Source organism: Monopterus albus, unplaced genomic scaffold (assembly GCF_001952655.1).
Source record: "Monopterus albus unplaced genomic scaffold, M_albus_1.0 scaffold170.1, whole genome shotgun sequence".
Taxonomy (NCBI): domain Eukaryota; kingdom Metazoa; phylum Chordata; class Actinopteri; order Synbranchiformes; family Synbranchidae; genus Monopterus; species Monopterus albus.
In genome coordinates this window covers 73227-95254 of record NW_018128050.1, presented here as the reverse complement: position 1 = coordinate 95254, position 22028 = coordinate 73227, and the positions used below count along the sequence as shown (strand labels likewise).

Sequence of the window (22028 nt, the reverse complement as noted above, 5' to 3'; positions counted from 1 at the left end):
TAGAACAGATTTGTTTTTGGCCTCTCTTTTCTAAAATGGCAGTCATAAACCAAAAATACAGGTAGATGATCACTAATATCATTTATAAGTAATCCACTTGTCATTTTGCTTTCAATATCATTGGTAAATATATTATCTATTAGTGTTGCATGCTGTGTTGTTAATCTACTTGGTTTTGTAATTTTTGGGTATAAACTGCATCTATGTAATGTGTTAATAAACTCCTCCGTTCCTGTGTGCTTGTTAGGATTTAACAAATCTATATTGAAGTCACCACATATGAACATTAATTTATGACTTATTGTCAAATAGTTCTCCTCCATCCAGTCATTAATTTTTTTTATGCTGGCTCCAGGTGCTTTATAAATACAGCTTACTACAACCTTTTTCTTTTTTTCCACCTTGAAAAGATCTTTTATTCTCAGGAACTCACAATATTCAGAATTACTAAACTTTAATTCTTCCAGCTAAAGACTGTGGTATGCAACCTCTGAACACACACTTCTGTGCCACAACAACAACAGGACTCTGGTGAGACCAGCCTCGGAGCAGTGACCCCTGTCACAGCTGAGAAGTGGTTCACCTCGAAGAGCGAGGCAGTCAAATCCAGAGACTACAGATTTGTGCTGAGCTCACGACCATCTCTGAACTCTGGCCTGAAAGGGTCCCGAACCCAACGCTTCTCCTACCCTGGCCACATGAGCCCCACTAAAAGACAAGTGCCCTGCCTCTGTGGCAAAACTCAATGTCTCATAAAACCGTTGGTTAATCGTTCTCATTACAAATGTACCATGTCATTGCATATTGCCTTCTGACTCTTTTCCTTTGGGTACATAATGTAAACACATTTATTTAGATTAATCGTTGGTCTCTTATTTCCAGTAACTTGGAATGAACTGCAGGATCCATTGCTTTCAGATTGAGACCGAATTAATTACCCGGATTAACAAATTCACCGGCAGTTTGATAGAGCTAAAACCATCTGGTGTCCTGATTATAACGAGTTATGATTAAATATTCATATTGATAATTCATGAATGGTGGTCATGTCCGCAACAAATGAAATGCACTAAAAACTCCAGATTATTACTCAGAGAAAATTCTCTCTCACACCAGAGGTGGGTCATATTTAATAAAAACCCAACAGCAGCCCTAAATACTGACCTACTGCAACTGACACACTGAGATTCAACCAAATTCAGGACTGAAACTGTCGAATCCCACTGGACACAAAGTTCGTGATGCACCAACCTGCGTCTGACCTGGGCCGATGTAGAACTTGTGCAGGATGTTGATGAGGAAGTCCTGGACCTCGTACCAGGGGTAGATGGAGTTAGAGCCGTCCAGAACAATCACGATGTCCGTGAACATCTCACACCCTGTAAGATCCAAGAAAGAAGAAGGTGGACACAGGAGGTGTGGATGATGGATGTATAGATAGATTCCGGTCATGAATCAGGGCAGCCTGTGTGGGGATCCTGGTAGATCTGAGACAGAAACCCTGTAAGGCTGCTTTTGCTTCTGACTGATTTGGCTCAGCCTTTGGCCATTTTCGGGCCGGTGTCTTGGCACAGAGGCTGTTGTCATAGTTTAACATGGATTATAGTGTGGTTTGCTGCTTAATTGATTTTATTTTTCAGAGTCTCCTCGGGGTCCTCTCTGTGCTTTTATTTGTCTTGGACACAAATGAGTGCCAGAGCTACCACAAGGACAGAGACATTCTGAGTCTTCCTCTGCATAATGAGGAGCAGAGCCTTGACCAGTGGTAGCACAGTTCATCAGCTAGTCTGAACATCTTTCTTACACCTGAATGTGTCCAAGACTAAAGAGATGTCTGTCTGCAGCCAAACAGTCCCCATGGGGACATTACATCTTTATTCTGATAGAAAGATGGTGGGCAGATGGGTGGTCGGATGGATTACTTTGCAGGGCAGGAGCAATGATGTGGGATGGTCTGAAGGATCGGCTAATCCTGTAGCAGATTCCTGTGCTGTACAGGGAGCTTCCACATTCATGAGACCAGAGTGGGCCACAGGTCTGAGGACATAGACAACAGCAAAGACAAAAAATGTAGAAAATGACGTGAAGATCACTCTAAAACTATTCCAACTACAAGTCCTACATTCAAACTTGATCTTAAGATAAATAAAACTACAAACATAATTTTAGCAAAAATATACTTAAAGTATCAAAAGTAAAGTACTTCTCATTAGTGTGTGTTGTATTACTGTTCGATATTATTGACACATTAACATATTCCATAGATGTACCTTATACCTCACACTGCCGAGTGTAGTTTAATCTGGACTACTGCATCAGATTTGATAAGATGAAGATAAGAAGGCTCCGGGTTGGAGGCCAGCGACCGACCAGGGCCTCCCTGTGTGTTCTCCCTCCCGCAGTCCACAGACCTGCAGGTTGAGTGACTAGGTAGGGATGCGGGAGGAAGAACATTCAGCATGTGCATGTTGAGTGAATCTGCTGTGATGAGCTAAACACTTTCTGTGACGCTGTTGTTTATTGGATGGAAAGAGACACTATGACAGTCTCTCACAGTTTGTAGTGAAAAGCAGAAGGAGCTCTGAAGGTTTAGATGAGCTGAGCAGATGTGAAGGCGGTATCTGTGTGGGACTCACCACAAAGCTGCTGTCTTTGGGGCTGGAGGTCAGCGTCATCCCCAGCCTCATGTTGTCTTTCACCTCAAACTCGGTCCCCATAGACAGATTCCCTAGTCACAGTTGAGACACAGCTCATTTAATCCCAGCGTGCAGTCACAGTGTCACTTCATCTGCTCGTTACTCTATCAATTAATCCCTGTATTGAAGTCAAACTCTGATTTATGCCACATTTCAAAGAATAAATGTCTGGATTTGATCAGCAGCTGCAGAAAACATCAATAATAAAAATGGGCTTTTGATCAAATGTTTCAGATTTGAACACTGGCACTGCTGGTGCCAGTGTCCGGTGCTGGTCACAGACTGAACCACCTGACATGTGCTTTGTCTCCCGTGGTGCTCACCCAGGTTGAGTCGGCTGCAGTTCGCAGGGCCTCTGCCATCCAGCGGACATCTGTACACATCACCAGTCCGCTGTGTCCCTGTGGATTCGAAGGGAGCTCCAACCAGCAACCTGGAATCACACACAGCCAAGGGGTGTCCTTCTGAGACACATGGAGGGAAACAGCTGGGCTCCAGGTAAAACACCCAGTTGGGAAACAATGAGGAACTGGACTTTTATTCTCTTAGGCTGAGACTCAGTACAACTTTTTTGAAGGTGATAATGTTCAGCCTGTGCCACAGAGGCGCCGGTCCACCTGTGGGGTCAATGTGGGAGCTGCTGTTCTTCACCTGCACTGTGTTATACCCAAAGTGTTTCTGGTGTTTACTTCACCACATCTACATCAGTGAGGCTAGGCTAAGCACCAGTTTGTAACTCAGTACGATTTATTGCAGGACTGTTGCATTAGACTGATTTAGTTTGAGCTGCGTGTTCCTAATAACCTGACTGGTGAGTGTTTATTGTGATGCCTGTGTAGGTGTGGTTACCACACCCAGCAGCTGATGAGCTCATGAACAACACCTCTCTCCTGATTGGCCGCTGCTCGGAGTCTGACTGCCTGTTTACGTCTCTAGAAGAAGCAGGTCTGTAAGTTGTGTTCCTCCAGGTCCTTTGACCTCTGACCACAGCTTTTTACACAGTGACAAAAAGCTTGATGCCTCACATACAGGTGCTGGTCATATAATTAGAATATCATCAAAAAGTTGATTTATTTCATTAATTCCATTCAAAAAGTGAAACTTGTATATTATATTCATTCATTACACACAGACTGATATATTTCAAATGTTTATTTCTTTTAATTGTGATGATTATAACTGACAACTAATGAAAACCCCAAATTCGGTATCTCAGAAAATTAGAATATTACTGAATACCAATACAAAGAAAGGATTTTTAGAAATCTTGGCCAACTGAAAAGTATGAACATGAAAAGTATGAGCATGTACAGCACTCAATACTTAGTTGGGGCTCCTTTTGCCTGAATTACTGCAGCAATGCGGCGTGGCATGGAGTCGATCAGTCTGTGGCACTGCTCAGGTGTTACGAGAGCCCAGGTTGCTCTGATAGTGGCCTTCAGCTCTTCTGCATTGTTGGGTCTGGCATATCGCATCTTCCTCTTCACAATACCCCATAGATTTTCTATGGGGTTAAGGTCAGGCGAGTTTGCTGGCCACTTAAGAACAGGGATACCATGGTCCTTAAACCAGGTACTGGTAGGTTTGGCACTGTGTGCAGGTGCCAAGTCCTGTTGGAAAATGAAATCTGCATCTCCATAAAGTTGGTCAGCAGCAGGAAGCATGAAGTGCTCTAAAACTTCCTGGTATACGGCTGCATTGACCTTGGACCTCAGAAAACACAGTGGCCCAACACCAGCAGATGACATGGCACCCCAAACCATCACTGACTGTGGAAACTTTACACTGGACCTCAAGCAACGTGGATTCTGTGCCTCTCCTCTCTTCCTCCAGACTCTGGGACCCTGATTTCCAAAGGTAATGCAAAATTTACTTTCATCAGAGAACATGACTTTGGACCACTCAGCAGCAGTCCAGTCCTTTTTGTCTTTAGCCCAGGTGAGACGCTTCTGACGCTGTCTGTTGTTCAAGAGTGGCTTGACACAAGGAATGCGACAGCTGAAACCCATGTCTTTCATACGTCTGTGCGTAGTGGTTCTTGAAGCACTGACTCCAGCTGCAGTCCACTCTTTGTGAATCTCCCCCACATTTTTGAATCGGTTTTGTTTCACAATCCTCTCCAGGGTGCGGTTATCCCTTTTGCTTGTACACTTTTTTCTACCACATCTTTTCCTTCCCTTCGCCTCTCTATTAATGTGCTTGGACACAGAGCTCTGTGAACAGCCAGCCTCTTCTGCAATGACCTTTTGTGTCTTGCCCTCCTTGTGCAAGGTGTCAATGGTGGTCTTTTGGACAACTGTCAGGTCAGCAGTCTTCCCCATGATTGTGTAGCCTACAGAACTAGACTGAGACACCATTTAAAGGCCTTTGCAGGTGTTTTGAGTCAAATAGCTGATTAGAGTGTGGCACCAGGTGTCTTCAATATTGAACCTTTTCACAATATTCTAATTTTCTGAGATACCGAATTTGGGGTTTTCATTGGTTGTCAGTTATAATCATCAAAATTAAAAGAAATAAACATTTGAAATATATCAGTCTGTGTGTAATGAATGGATATAATATACAAGTTTCACTTTTTGAATGGAATTAATGAAATAAATCAACTTTTTGATGATATTCTAATTATATGACCAGCACCTGTACATGACATGACACAGGCAGGTTTTCCTCTGTTAACGGACTGTTTACTGCCGCTACAATGTCTTGATAGCAACTTTTGAGAATCTTAGATTCAAGTGCACAAACCTTTTCTCCTGGCTCATCAAGTCACGGTTAAAATGAGGAGTAGAAGTGATAAATACTGATGCTTTGGCGTCTGTATGTGACACCACAGGTTGTTTACTGGCCTCTGCTGTAAACTCACTTATTATTTAACTTTAGTGTAAACCTGCCTGTGGTGACCTGGTACACAGAGCAACAAAGAGCCATGCTATGACCTTTTACTAAACCTAACCTGCAGTTTTCGGGCATAAAGCAAGTAGAGTGCCTCTGGTGTGTGTATGAAACACCAGAGATTCAGTGATATCTGGATGTGAGATTTTCTTTGGTCATTTTCAAGTGGAATTCAAACATTGCCACTGCCACATCTGACAAACCAGAGCCAAGCAACACTTTCATGTCATGTTTAGCGAAGATTGATTATTTAGTTTCAGAAGGATTTAGATTTTTGACCAGTGTCAGTTAACCCTCCTGTGCTACACTCAGGGACGTTAAACACAGAGCCTGCTGCTGTGTCACACAGCGGGCAGGTTATTAGTCTTAACCGGAGTAAACACATGTGGCCTGAGTTACATTCCAGAGGAGATGCCGTAGTAGAGCAGCAATCCCTGTCTGCTAATGTGTCTCCCATCCTCATCTGACAAACCACATCCCACAATATCCCACAGAAGCACATGCTTCTCAAATGATAAGGCTGGCCGTTTTCTTTAATAACAGTAGATTCAACACTCTGTACAAAGACTAAAACTGATTTGCTTCTACTCACTGTTAATGTCAGCCAGTCCTGGATTAGCTTACTAGTCTGTGCCATAGAGCTCTATTGTTCTAAAATAATTAAACAGATGTGTGGGAAGGACACCACTGCACTGGGTGAGATGTTTCTTCATTCCAAAAAACAAGACCCTGATATTTGTCAAGAATATCCAGAGATCTTTTCCTACTTCAGATGCTGTGGAGCCTTTGGGGCAACATAAAAAAAAAAAATCAGGGTCTGATGTTTTATAATGAGGAAACATGTCACTCAGTGTAGCAGTGTGCTTTCCTGATGTGCTTTTAATTGTTTTTGAACACCAGTGCAGCTCTGTGGCATAGACAAATAAGCTGATCCAGGATTGACAGACATTAACAGTGAGCCGAGGCAAATCCCTGTTGGTTTTAGTCTTCGTATGGGGACTGTTGAAGATACTGTGAGTACAGAAAAGGAACAGCCCTATGCTTTAATTCCTCTCTAAAAAGGACAACACACTTTTGTTTGTTTCGTGCTCCTGTTGGTGTGGATGCTGACCTCTGTGTTCCTCTCTGATGGAGAGCCATGCATGCGGTGTGGTTGCAGGGGCTGCCATGTTGTCTCAGTACACACACAAAGACTGACCACACACTGTCCTTCACACACACAGGGCAGCCTGCAGGTCACACTAACAGTCTGCTGACCTCAGATTGAACTGTAGGTCAAAAAGTTTGATCTCCAGCAGAGCCAGAACACCACCCTCAGCTGTAACAGGTCAACAGGGAGACCCACCTTCTTCTTAGCCTTTCTGAAGCTGTAATCACTGAGATATCATTACCTCATAAAGTTGACATATGAGGACCTTTAATGACTAATGCAAAAAGCCCGACCCAAACCTTTACCTCTTTATAAACCTAACTCACTGTCCAAACTCCTTCAGAGCTGCGGTAATCAATAGTTTTATCCTAGTAGTGGTTTGAATGACTGGATGTGATGTGAGAATTATTACCTGACAGTGGCCTCAGCTAAATTCAGCAGAAGCCAAGGACTGTTCCATGGCACAGTATCTGTCTGGATAACAACGCCAGCCCAACACCTGAGAGGGAAACGTCACCGGGCTGCATAGAAAAATAAAATTCCCCTTTAAAACAACACACACAGCGGTGTAATGGACTTTCCAGACGGAGGCCTGTGGGGTACAGTTCCCAGATGCAGCACTCTGCATCAGGATGCTAGAGAAGCCGCTCACAAGACAAACAAAATACTTTCCACTACTTGAGCTGAGACTTCAAAGACAGAGTGGTTTTGCAATCGTTGAAGACTGTGAGGAATTTGCCACGGCTGAAAGGCTTCCAGGTGAAATGAAACCGACACACACAGAGGTGGGAATGTTGCACAGTGTGACCTGCATCTGCAGACAGACACCAGGAGTGAGCCAGGGCACAAGGCAGGAGTTTGTCCGAGACAGGAAGTGAGTGCTGAGGAGCTTTTCATTGTCTCCTGTGTCTGCAGACTTTCTCCAGCCCCATCTGTGTACAGGCCACACCGGGCCAGTGTGTCTGACAAACTGAAGCTTTACATTGATGCCACGTGGCTCTCGAAGGCATCATGACGCAGCGCTCTGAAGTAACTGAGTCCCATTAGGACAGCTCATCGTGTCTGTTCCAGTGACTTTCTTCATTCTCAGACTGTCTGTCCAACTTGAACGTGTGCTATTGTAGTAGCGAGGTCACCTGTTTCCTCGATGTTTTACTTGATTTCTAGTTTCACCTAATGTTATCTCCTGCAGTGTCCCACTTTGCTCCATCTAATCTGTGCACACCTTTCCTTTCCTTTCCACCTCATCCTGTTTTTATCTCCTTCCATTTTCTGGTTTTGTCTCATATCATCTCACATTTCCTCCCATTTAACCTTTTTGTATTTCATCATGGCCCTGTGATGGCCCGACGACCTGTCCAGGGTGTGCCCCGCCTTTCGCCTGATGCCGGCTGGGATTGGCTCCAGCCCCCCTGTGACCCCGTTCGAGACTAAGTGGTATAGAAAATGAGTGAGATGAGATACTCATCTCATCTCTTCATCTTTGTTTCATCACTCATTTCATCTCACCTAACAAACCTTGTCTTCTTATCTCATGTCACTATTTTGTCTATGCCCAGCTCACTTCATCTTATCGTACCTCTCCACATCTCAGCTCACGGCAGCAGAAAGCTGCAGGTTTAAATGTGTCCGCTGGTATCTGAGAGTCCAGCAGCATATTGGAAACATGAAGGACCGGAAGAACATTCACAGTCAACTGGTGACATGCCAAGGACAAACTGTACAGGAACGTGTGTGTCTGAGCATCTGAGGTCACGGGATCTACATGATGACATCCTAATTTATAGCTGAAGACCAGAAATACTGCCCTGTTGCTTCATAGATATGTTCCACTGATCAGACTCATTGCAGGAAGATGTGTCCTTCCAACATGATCCTGACAACTCACTGTGATTCACGGACACACAGCACAGGAAGGACAGAAACCAGCTTTCCTGGAAACCTCTGGATTCCCTGAGCCTGTGAGCGACTGCAGCATCCAATAAATCTTTAGTCTCTACCCACATTTTCATTTTTAAGCAGACAAACATTATTTATTAGGTCTTTACCTAAAGGTACTTGGATACTGCACACTGACTGAGGCTGCCTGCTACTGTCAGAGTTTAAACTGAGTGGATCCCACTGATGTTTTGCTGTTTAAGATCGACCGCCTTATTCAGATTGAATTTATTCTAAACATGACTCAGAATGACCTCACACACTGGTCACATCTCTGCTTGGAATCAGAGTGTGGTGGGTGATCAGTGAGCTGGGATTCTCACCACTGGCGTCCTCCTGCCTCATGTTGCTGGACTGTGTATCCAAACTGGGTTTCTTTAGAACCAGAGAAGATCTTGAAGTTCTTGGTGTCAAAGTTGAAGCAGAGCTGCAGATCTGAAACACAGAAGGAGTCAGTCATTTCCACAGGGACACACTGATGGATGTCACGCTCTTTGTGGAGAAAATAGTCTCTCTGGATCCACTCTAGAAACCCAGACCTCCCCAACATAACCAGCCAAGTCGAATCATAATTACAGGCAACACTTGTTTGGTGTGTTTTGCTTTGTGTAGACATGTGACCACTGGACCACTGGTGTGAGTTTGACGGCAGAACTAAAATCACATCCAGCAGAGAAACTGTCACTGTTTCTTGCTATCATGCTCTTATTTTGTTGTGCATTTCCTGTGTACTCTACTTAGATCCAGCCCTGCCTTCCCTTGCCTGGTTTGTTTTTGTGAGAAGACTTTGTTCGTTCATGTTATTTTGAAGGACGACGCTACCTCTCGACCCGTACTTGCTGTGTTGCATCTTGCTCCGTGTTCTACATGAAATCAAACAAGAAAGCTGTTTGAAACAGAAGTGTCACAGGAAACAGATCAGAAACCAGACGCAGCTGCCACACAGACTGGGATCACTTCCACCACTATCCGCCGCACATGAGACCACAGTGGTAAAGGTCTGTCTCTTCTTTGTGGCTCTGAAATGGAGGAAAGTCTCTAAGTGAAGGAGGTGTTAAGAAGTAAGGCTGAAGGAAAATGGCTTCCATAAAGAAAATTATGCTTCAGCATTAACAGCTCTGCTGGACTGAGATGAGCAGCTCTGGCCTGGAGGAGAAGGAGATTGTGTTTCTGCTTCACTTTCCCACAGAAAAGAAGGAATGAAAGTAATAAATCAGACACAGGTGTTCTGGTTGTGTGTCTTTCAGCACAGGTTTGTGGAGGGACAATATACCAAGAGCGCCTTCCAACAGAAAGGAATCCAAAACAACTTTCCTCTCCACCGCTGAATAACATTAGCTGGGGTATATTTGATACATTGGTGCCAACTGCACTTATGAGCAATTAAAAGCAGCTTATCAAGAGGTTTATAATGTGTTAAGGGAAGCAGCACTTCTCTGGAGGGCAGGCCTGACAGGAAGAGACGGGGGTCTTTGTTGATTGCAAATATCCCACCAAGTTTCTTGGTAATATGTGTCCAGACCCTGGACATAAATGTCCTGAAAACAGTGAAAATGTGTTTCCATAATCGACTAACCCATGAAGGGGAGAAGGAACAGCCTATTCAGTGTAAGATAACAGGGCTGATATGCAACATAAAAGTAGACTGAATCAGATCTATAGCTTCTTTCCAGTCACTTCCACTGTCAATGCACAGGTCATTTTCCTACATACTGTTCTGTTAAACTATGACACTTTGGAGCTTCGACATGAAGCAGACACAGACCTTTTGTGTCTGAGTCAGTTGCTGTCCCTTCGCATCTGCAGCTTCAGGCTGCTTTGACTAATATGATTTCCTTTGTGCTTCACACCATGACATTAACTCCAAGGAAGTCTGTAGACACATGGAGGCATTCAAATGTTGACAGAGGACTGAACCCCGCCACTTCATCTCATACTCCTGCACCTCCTCCTCCTCCAGTTTCAGTTAAGCTGTTGATCAGCAGGAGCTGACAGGAGGAGGGAGGGAGGACTGGACGGTCTTCAAACGCTGTCGAACCTGACAGAAACCGCCTGCATAAAGGATGGCGACACTGACATCACTGCTCTATTCAGTTGAATTTTCCACGACAGGAAACAGTGAGCTACCGGGAAAAACGAGCACAGAGATGATTTCATCTTTTCAGCAGAAGCCAGACAGGGGGAATTCAACCTGTAGCAAATGCACCCGGACAGAAATGTAGAAAACTCCAATGCATTCTTCCTCTATCACATCATTGCAATGACCTTACTGGTTTGGTGGAGAAATAAAAATCAGCTATGATAGAAGAAGACTTATCATTTTTCCTTCCTTACAGAACAGAAGAGCTTTGTACATAAACACTGAGAGCACTGCTTCATTAATGCTCCATAATGACCATGATCATGTCAAATCGCATGATCTTTATTAGTAAATATGGTGTTAAAATTTAGCTCTATACATTTGAACATATGTAGTTTCATGACATCTGGGCAGACTCCATTAGGTGAAAAGGATTATGGGATATGATGGATAGGAAATTTTTTTCGCCTTGTTTGAGCTTCAAACGAGCACTTGGAGGTTTAGTCTTGGGAAGACTGATAGAAGTCTGCCCCTGCTGTCCTACAAGCAGGTCTCAACAGCTGCATGTTGCATAGTAGTAGTTACTTTGTGCAGTCATGTTGCTTTTAATTGGCATTTTAATGTTTTATTTGTTTGTGTGCATTCTGTGAAGCACTTTGATTTGCCTTTGTGTACATGTCCTACGTAAAAGAACTGGCCTTGCTGTGCATTCGGTTACATAAAATCCAGTAGATTAGATTTGCTGCAGGGAACAATAGGGAGATTTGAAACATGGAGACTGAAGTAGTCTGCCCAGTTGTCATGAAGATATTCAAATGTCTCTTTTGTTGAGGATTTCATTTGCAATTTAAGGTCATGCAATATGACTGAAAGCTCCAGAACTGCTGCTAAACAGACCTTGTGATGAGATGTCGTTTCTTTCATCCTCTGCAGCCCCGTGACCTTGGTCGTGTAATGCAAGCTCATATTTCACCTGAGCTCTTCTCATCTCATTTACTCTCGTAGTCTCGTCTCACCGTGTCCGTCAGATGTTATTGCCTGGTCATCTCTTCTGAACTTATCTCAGCCTTTTCAACATGTCTGATTTTGTCTAATCTCATCTCATTTCACCTCAGCTCATTTAGTCTCATCTCATTTAGCCGATCTCATCAGAACAGCTTTTCATCTTTTCAAAAGCACACGTGTCCTTTTTGACTAGATCTACTTTTATCAGCTCATCTCTTTTCATGTGAAGTTGGTCTTGACATGTTTTGTTTCATCACATCTTTTTGGATGCTGTGTATTTTTATCTAACGTATTGCTAATGTGACCTACTTGTCTCATCTCATTTCATTTTTATCTCATGCCAACTTTAATTTCAGCTCATCTTATTTTAATTTGTTCTGTTGTCATCCTCTGTTGTCTTGTTCCATGTGATTTAATCTCATGTCATCTTTCTCTGCTCTGATCTTTGCATATTTCATCTGATTTTAGTAGCAGCAGGACACCCACAGATTTTTCTGATCACTGTAACTTGAAGTGTTTCTGCTTTAGTGTCCCTGAGCGTTTCCTACCAGAGAGAGACCTTTGACCCCTCCCTGTATTTCTCGAGCACTTGGAAAAGTCAGTAGCTGTGTGGGTCTGTTTGCCACTGAAGGCAGCAGTGATGGACTTGGCTACTGAGGATAAAAATAAAAGAGTCAACCAAAATGTCTCTGTCTTTTAGGAGTGTTTTCTTCCTCGTGGCTCTGCTCCCGTCTGGGCCGAGCCAAGGACCAGCTCAGTGTATCAGAGCTGTTGGCGACAGACAGAAAGAGACTTGGCAGATTAAAGATGCAGGATTCAGCTCCAAGTGTGAGTCTCCTGGCGCTGCTGGGATGGTGAGTGTGAGGTGGATGATCCCTGGCACTGTGACACATTTCTATCATTCTTTACACATTCCAGCAGACGTTGTCACTTTTTCTGTGTCTGTTCATACTTAGGTGTTTTTTCCAGATGTGTCTTAGCTGCTCTCATAAGTGAAAACAGAGTAAAATCCAGCTGCTGCTACTGCAGCTACAGACAATATTTTTGTTAGAAGAGAAACAACATTTATGTTGTTTTTGCAGAATCTCCAGTTTTGAAATGAGGTGCAGCAGTGGGAAACACATCTAATCAGGTCAAAGATGGGACTAATTTAGTGAGCAGAGCTCTAGTCCAGCAGCTTACAGCCAAACGCTGTCCGCGTGAGTTTCCTCCAGCCGGCAGGCAGACGCTCCACTGGCTCAGCATCACTGCAGCCTGAGGCTCATGCAGCCACGTTAGCCAGCACAGACCAGAGGTCACAGCCCTACTCTACCCAGCTGCATTAGAAACCAGGACACTTAAGACGATCCAGCTAATCAATCAGGTTTCAAGAATAATTTTTCATGTGCATAGAATAATTTTTTTAAGTCCTTCACGGGAACCTTAACTTCAGCATTCATGTGATCAGCCAGGCAGCACTTACATTAATAGACTCTGCATGCACAGAGTATCAATGTTGTAGCAGTCTGTGATATGACCACAAGATGACACAAGGACTGTGTTGATCATCAGCTGTCAACTGCTGTGTGTTACACCCAGTGTCGGCTGAAAAATTATTTTCTTTACCTATATCAAAGATTTTATGCCTCAGTTTGCCCGACTGCCCCGTCCTGTTTTGTCATTACAGACAAAATAAAACCTCTGTGCATGTCTGTAGTTACTACTGAGGAGTACAAAGCCCGTAGCAGGACCTGGCCCAGGAATGTTTTCATTATGGCTTGTTTTATAACAGTGGAGTGCCACATGGGAGGGGTTTAATACCAGACAGAGTACACAGGTCCTACCAGCATCACACCAAACTCAATTTAGGGGCCAGTGGGACCGTGATGCTCCAGCTTTAATGTATAGAAACACAGCTCAGTCAGAGTGAAACAGAAAAATCACCTCACTTCTTCCTCAGTGGGACCGTGATGCTCCAGCTTTAATGTATAGAAACACAGCTCAGTCAGAGTGAAACAGAAAAATCACCTCTCACTTCCTCCACTGGGACCAAAGGGTCTAGTTTGTAGATTTACAGTTGTGCCCTGCCTGCTGCAGGGCGTGAGGATGGAGTTGTTCATCTGCTCCTCTGGCACTTCAGTACCATGATATCATGATCCACATGAGGTTCAGTAAAGACAACAAAGGTTGTACAAGGATGAACTCTAAGGAGTACAAGGATGCACCATCAGCCCAGACTCCCCTGTGCAAAGTGGAAGACCTTATTCACACAGTTTGTAGCCAATATCATCAGAATTTCTATGAAACATTCAAAGTCCCCAGAGGTTGATTCTTTACATTTGTGGTGACACTAACTTTTCCTCTAGCGCCACCATCAGACTGAAATGTACACTTGTATCAGGAAGGGCTCCACATGCCGTCAACAAAGTGAAACACCGTCCCCCCACACCTCTCTGATGTTTGATGATCCACAGTACTCTGATCTTTAACACTGAGTCATCACAATGAAGTGGAAAAGCCACAGAACTGTTCTGATTGCTCCACTGCAAATGGCTGCTGAGCTGCTTACACCTGCTACTGTATGTGCTGAAGCAAGCCCACCAGTAAATCATCCAGGCTGATATCCTGATCGATATTAGCTCATTGCAGATATGTCAACTGATAAATGACAAGAAACTGAAGCAGTGTGAACCATGGCTTACCAAGGGTAATTTCACATGGAAAATCTTCTGCCAAGCACTGGTGGAAAGTAACTAAGTCCATTTACCCAGGTACTCTACTTCTGTCCAGTTCTCTTGAGGTCCATTTTATGACACTTTATACTTAGAGGAGATTATTGTACTTTTTCCTGAGCCCCATTTATGTGACCAGCAGCTTGGCATTAACTCCATGGGAGGCGGACCCAAACCCAAGCCTGAGTCATTCCAACCTTAACCAAAAACCATGAACCTTACAGTGAACGTTTAACTATGTGAGGACCAGAGGCCCACTGTGACCACAGTGTGATTAATACAAGCACATGGTCCACGTCCTGTAGGTGGAACCATCCCGGCAACAACCAGATGGTGTTTTTAAACCAAAGATGGACACATTCAAAGAGAAACAGGTTCACAATGAATGTGTATATTGTTGTTTATTGCTGTTTATTAATCAGGTAAAATACCATCACCTTAAATCTCCATAAAACAGATGTTTAGGTCCAGATGTGGTCTGTCAGACACACAGCTGGTTCTGCCACCATCAACTCTTTACACTGTGATCAATATGCCAACAGCTGGTTTCTAATAAAAAATTCAAATCAAGAGGCTCAAAGAGTTTGTCACCAGCGTGTCAGGTATGAGCACACAGCTCCTCTCTCTCTCTGATGTGTGGTGTGATGCTCGCTCGCTCACCTGGCAGGAGGCTGCAGGTCGACAGCAGCAGCAGGACTAGCTGGTGGGAGTAATCCATGAAGGCACAGTGACACAGATCGAGTGTGAAGTGTGAGTGGGTGTTGTTGTTGGAGGGCTGGTTCTTAACTCTGCTCCTCTGAGGAGGAGGAGGAGCCTCATGTGTCTGCTCTAGCACGCACACACACACACACACACGCTGTTTTCATTCCTTGTGGGGACTTTACATTGACTTGCATTCATTTACTTCTTTATCCTAACATTAACCATAACCACTACTTGCCTAACCCTGACCCTGACCCTAACTTTCAACCATGTTGCCACCCTAAAACTCAGTGATTCAGTGGCTGAGTCTCTACAATGTGAGTGTATTAACAGGTTTCAGTCCCCATAATGTAAGTAATACAAAGGCTCTGGCTTTTAAAGAGCCTCTAACTTCACCTGCAGTTTTCCAAACAGGAACTTTGACGTCTCTGCTGGTGCACCAACAGGAAATGCCTCCATTGGTGTCTGAGATCACACACACAGCGCTGAAGACCAGATGTGAACATCTGTCCAGTAATCCAGGATAAAAGGTTGCAGAGGAGCACTGAGAATCACGGGTAACACAATCCTGCCTACATGAACCAGCTAAAATGAAGTATAACGGTAAATAGTGTACAAGACAGTGCAGTGCATGCAGATGCATGTAAAGTGTTAGTTAGTGTTTATTTGTACATTTTTTAGCTCCTGTAAAACTTTGATGAACCATTTATGACTGAGAGTTTGTCCTCACTCTGAGCTCTCCTTCACACAGTTCTCCTCAGTGTTACTGAACATAGGAACACAACGCTCCTGCATAAAACACATCATACAGGTTTATGTGCTGAGCACCAGTTTCAGTTATTTACTCTTTTTTCTGTCGTGTCCTTCGATTTTAGAGTCGATCTCTTAGTTTTGTCCTTGTGTTGCATTTTGTCAGCTCACTATAAATATGAAATGTTAATCTGACTGAAACATGCTAAAACAACGTACAGGCCTGTTTGACCAAGCAACCAGTATGACAACAGAGAAAATCTGGGCTGCCTGAGACCTGCTGTAATGTCAGCTACAGGCCAGGACTGTTACTGTGTGCAGTGTCCCATAGATTATAGACGGCTGTCACTGGATCACCGTGAGGCTGAAGGGACTTTAGAAGCAGGAGGTTCTGCAGGCTCCTCTTCTCTGATGCCTGATCATACAGCCTCAGTCATTAACATCCAGTAGTACTGTATAAATGATTGTCTAATGGGCCATTCTATAGAATCACTACTGTTACTGATAAAACTTCAACTAGATTTTGATGCTAATACTTCTGTACTTTTACTTAAGTAACATTTTGAATGCAGGACTTAGAACAGAGTATTGCTACACTGTGGTATTACTACCTTTACTGTAGTAAAAGATCTGAGTACATCTTCCACTGCTGAGTTTGGAGCTGGGCCAGGTTACAGTCCCCAGATGACTGTGTCCCAGCGTGAGGACACTTCAGGACTGACTGTCCACACTAAAGGGCTTTTCCACTGGCAACACTGAGCCTTTGTTTCTGTGGAAAATGGATATGTTGGGGTTTACATATTGGAGTCTGAGCTGACACATGACTGGTTTCATTCGATCACACTCCTGGCCTTGTGTTCTTCCTCTCCTGTTTGACCCAGCTCTTCATCTCTGTTCTGTTTACTAGTTCCTGCCCTGCCCCTCTTCGTCCACTCGCACACGTCCAGATCTAACCCCTCTCCCCCAGTGTCAGCTGCTCGTGCTGTTCTGGCCTGTGTGCCTCAGTCTGGACTGTGGCTCTGCACGTTTCCTTGGCCTCTGTGTCTAATGAGATTCTGATGATAGAAACCAAATGAGCTGAAGGATGAAGCTCTGCTCATTTCTAAGCACAGCAGCACTCCAAGTCTTTTCTGATCTGGTAAGACCAGGAATCTGCTCTGTCTGTCTCAGCTGGTTGCAGAACGAAGGCGGGGGCTCACTGCCACCTGCTGGATGATGTGACACTCGCACACTAATGTCTTCTTGATCTTCACTATTTAGATATAGATTTGCTCTTTGCTCTCTCTAAAATAAATTCAAAATAACACGGAGGTTAGAAAATTAGCTGCCGACATGATAACTGCATGGTCCGACACAGAGATGTTTGAGAAACAGCATGTGAAGCTCATTTTCTCAGGATGATGTGTCTGAGATGAAAAGAAAACACCTTGGTTATTCGGAGTCACATGACAGTGGTCACAGTCCAGGAGATTTCAGTACATGTAAAAAAAAAAAAAAAAAAAAAGCATAAATCACAACAACACAATAATCACAATCGTTCCAAAATCCACAAACAAACACATTTACTTTGTGTCAAGCAATATTCATGGTAAACAGCGGTAATGTTCACTACACAGCAGCGGAAAGGTCTGGTTGTTACCACAGTAATAAAGGTTTCTACTTGCAGCTGTGGCCAGGACATATCCAGTCAGCTGGACTCAGCTCCTCACGACGATGACAACAGAGTTGGTTGTGTGAGGCTTGGATGGACAGACGGCAGTGATGTGCAGTGTGGAGTCAAGGTGTGATGCTCTGCCATTGTGTGAGAGGTTAAGTGTCGTCCTCTATGTGTACTGGAGTTTGGTGACACATTTGAAAACAACAGTAACAATGAGCTGGTGCTTGATAATAATAAAGTCTGTTGTTCAGATGCACTGTGTTTCTGACCGTCACACAACCAACTCTTTCATCACACCATCGTCGTGAGGCGTCAGATGACGGGGCTGCTTGCAGGTTGTATGGGCTGCTCTCTCATATCCCCATCCATCCCACAAGACATGAACACAGCTTTAGACTCAGCAACAGACTGATGTATGTTATCAGAAAAAAATGACTGTTGGGGAGCGTTGGTGGCCACAGCAGCTGTTTGTCTGTGCTTCAGGTTTCTCTGTCAGTCCTGTCGGTGTTACTGTAGCTCGGAGACCGCTCGCTGTCCTCCACAGCTGCAAACTTCACCTTCCTGTGTGACCTCTGCAGACACAGACACACAGCACCGATCACACAGGGTCCATCCTGAGACGACAAGCAGCTCAGTGAGCATCAGTCACACAGGAATCAGGCTTGTTCCTCACAGGCCTTCACTGAATTTTAATTCATTTACTCGGCCCACCTCTTGTCTGTCACCTTGTCTTTAATAGGTGGTTCTCGCTGCTTTGTGACACTGTGCTGCGTTATGTTGTGAAGGAGACTGAACAGGAGCTGAATCAGTTCTCACAGCTGGAGACTTAATGTTCCAATGTTAAGTGGCTTAAGAAGTGGGGACAGGATCCTGTACAGGCAGACCAGGGACACACTGACAAGGGAGATCAGAGCAGCGACTCTGGAAAGCTGAGAAACCAGGTTTCAGCCAACGACCCTTTGTCTGAGAAGCAGCACTCCCCCTCACCCACCTCAGCTCAGTCCCAGCAGCTGCTCCCCCCATGACTGCCTCCCTTCCCTGTAGCCCCCTGCATCTGAAGAGCTGTGAAAATGATGTGTGCAGCCTTTTAAAAAACAAAGGATCAGAAAGGCGCCAGGTCCAGATGGCGTGACCCCCTCCTGCTTGAAAGTGTGCACTGATCAGCTGGCCCCCATCTTCACACTCACCTTCAACAGGTCACTGGACATGTTCAGAGTTCAGAGTTGACTGTAAATCATAATACTGTCACATACTTCCCACTCTGGACGCACCTGCTTTTCTGCAAGCCCACGAGGGTATCGGGAAATGTTGTCCCTCCAGCGCTCTGCCCTCTGCCAGTCCTCTAACCACAACTGGCGGCGGTACTCAGACTGGCGAGACGTGATTCGCTGGTAGATGCCCTGATTCTGGCGACTGACCAATAGAAGCTCCTCCCTCCTCTTGTCAGCATTCAGACTGAGGAGGGAACGTGAGAGGAGGCAGATAATGGATGGACATATGTGTATAAAGCATTTTGATGGTAAACCTGACAATTAGCTTCTGTTTATTGTTTTAAATATCAGTAATTACACAGAAATCCTATGATACAAAGTAAGCCTGTGATACAATGAAAGTCCATAAAGGTTGTAACCACCAAACGCTGTTTTTATGGGATCAGCTCAAATGACACAATAAGAAGGGGGTGAAGAGATTGTGACACAGGTAAGTGCACCTAACCCTAACACCTAACCCTCTGTGGTACTTTATAACAGGTTTCTGTTGTTTTGCTTCTCATGCACATACTCATGTCTCATCAACCCCTGCTGTTTTCAGATGAAAACCTCTAAAAAGCCACTGTCCTCTGCTGTACTCCAACTGTTACTTCACCTTTGTTTCGACAAAAGACAAACTAGTTGCAGACAGAGAAACGTGTAAAATCACATCTGTGAATATCATAGCCCTCTGTGCAGTGTTTTTGGCATCTGATAAACAGCTAAACTCAAGGATCTGTTGCTGAAACTGGACTTCCTGGGTGGGATTTCATGTGTGGTGGCTGACTGTAAGCAGGCTGACCCAGATAAGAGTATAATTAAAACATCATCTGAGGTGACACCTTTGTATTAATCAGGAGTGACCGTATAGAGTTGCAGAATAAAAAGCCGAACCTCAGCTGATTTCAGAGAAACTTCACAGCTCTTCTATAGACTGAGGGCAGATGAGTGCCAGAGACTGTCACCACCATTACACAGCCATCTCCAGATCAATAATTCAGCACCATACCACAGCAGGAGCCATCACATCAAAAATGTAAAGGCTCAACAAGGCACCTGGTGTCATAGCAAAGTCAGAGGTGCCAGCTGGAGGAGGCTGAAGGTCACAGCGCACAAGCAGCAGTGTCACTGTGGCTTCCAGTGCTGCTGATCAGTGAGCCTGGAGCCGGTGTATGAGCCCTCATGACATGGCAGAATGGCATGATATGACAGGACACTGGCATAATATCCCATGACTACAGGACAGGACATGATGTAGGAGAACCACTCTGACAAGCTAAAGCCAGGTGACACTCAGCATTACAGGACATGGCAGCGCTTTATATGATGTAACATGGCACAGCATAAGAAAACACGGCAGGAGAGAAGCTGGACAGATCATGACATGACCAGCTTCCCTTGGTCTCAAGGTCTTACCTCTTCAGGTAGTACTGGTTCCAGTGGTCCACCAGGCCTTTAGAGCAAACTATGTCAGCCAGTTTGGAGGCCAGGAGGCGATTGTTCCTGTTGATGGTTGACAGCTGCTCGTCTTGCAGCTGAGGAAACCAAGTGTTAAACACAGACTGAGCACATTTTAGACTTTGTGAAATCAAGCTAAACCAAAATATGACTGAGGTTCAGACCGAGCTGGCAGTCACACATGATCTTTCCAACAGTGGTTTTCATGAAACCTGGTGGCTTGATGAGCACAACAGTAGGCTGAAAGGCTTTGACTTCCATGCTGTTGAAGCTGATCTGCTGCTCAGCTAAATGAAGGCTCTCTGACCATAGGCCAGGTTTAATCAGTTCAGAGTGATTTCTCCCAGTCAGGACCATCTTAAATAAAACTGGCACCCTGATGATGGCGATTGTACTGAAGACATTAGCCACGGTCTGTGTATGTGTCCACTGACCTGGAGTTTTTTCAGCTTGAGCTGGATGTGAGCTGGCGTCCTCATGCCTTTGGTGTCCACTACGGGCAGGGCCGAGCTCACCTGCACAGGTAGACACAGGTAAGTGCACCATGGGTGTAACCTAACCCGACACCACAGTTTCTGCTGTTGCTTCTTTAGTTTCTCAGCAATTCTGCATCGCAGCCTCAGCTCCCATCAAACCTCACGTCTCAGCTTCTCAAACTACTCAGTCATCTGCAGCTAGGAAGTTGCTGCTTGTCTGCTATGCGCTTTGTTTGAATCGACAACATACTGGCATGTAGGTACATTGTAAGAAAACTATGGAGAACATGGAACAACCAGGTAGTTGGAGGAAAGACGAAATTAAGTGAATTTTTAGTAGTTTCCTAGTCTTCAATGACTGCAAACATCTGCTTTACAAATAATAAAAAAGCTGCCAAAAACAAGTGAGAAAACATCAGTTTTATAGTTGTGTATTATTGTAGACAGCAGTAGAAGCAGTACTCAGGTCCTTTACTTCAGTAAAAGTAGCAATACCACAGTGTAGCAATACACTGGTAAAGGTCCTGCATTCAAAATCTTTCTTAGAGCAAAACAGCATCAATATCAAAATCTACTAGAAGTACCATCAGTACCAGTACTCGTCCTGCAGAACGGTCCATGTCCCAGTAATGTCTCTGATACTAGATCATAGTGACTAATTACTGTGTTCATCACTTTAATGCTGCAGCTGGTAAAGGTGGAGCTGATGGTAACTACCTTACATACTTATACTGTGAAGTACTTTACATCCTGCTGGGTAGCTGGTGGATTTCCCACTGGGATCAATGGAGTCTGATGGTTCTACTGGGTTTGGTTTGATTCATCTGATTCTGGTAAGGAACTGAAGTTATCAGGTCCATGTAGTACAATAAAAAGTACAGGGTTTGTCTCTGACATGGAGTCACAGTATGAAGGAGCAGGACGTGGAAACACTCAGGTAAAGTACAGATACCTCAAAATTGTTCTTTAGTAAATGTACTGGATGACTTTCCACCACTGCTTGTAGTTGGAGATTGTGCTCAGTGGGTTGTGCTCCCATTAAGAAAAAATGAATTCTGTCTCATTCGGCTGATCTGTAGGTTCTTTCACGTGACAGTGATGTGTGTAAACTACCAGGCTTCTTTATTTAGTCTATGAATTCATCACCATAACAAATTCATGTGCAGCCACAGCTTGAAGCCCCTTGAGGCAAATTTGTGAGCTGTGATACATAAATAAAATTTGACTGGACTCTCAATAGTTCAACGCTAGACCTCGGCAGAG

General features: G+C 44.3%; 1 protein-coding gene across 1 annotated transcript in view; it reads right to left on the bottom strand.

Annotated features, from left to right (window-relative positions):
• LOC109969127 (integrin alpha-11-like) overlaps positions 1-15200 on the bottom strand; it is a 34701-nt gene extending 19501 nt beyond the window's left edge. Inside the window, exons 1-6 of the mRNA XM_020615805.1 lie at positions 15133-15200; positions 9000-9111; positions 3020-3129; positions 2637-2728; positions 1923-2037; positions 1252-1379 (exon numbers count right to left, since the gene is read on the bottom strand). Of these exons, the coding sequence (XP_020471461.1) occupies positions 1252-1379; positions 1923-2037; positions 2637-2728; positions 3020-3129; positions 9000-9111; positions 15133-15190 (615 nt within the window). The 5' untranslated portion in view covers positions 15191-15200. The remainder of the gene's footprint in view (positions 1-1251; positions 1380-1922; positions 2038-2636; positions 2729-3019; positions 3130-8999; positions 9112-15132) is intronic.
• Positions 15201-22028: the final 6828 nt, after the last annotated feature.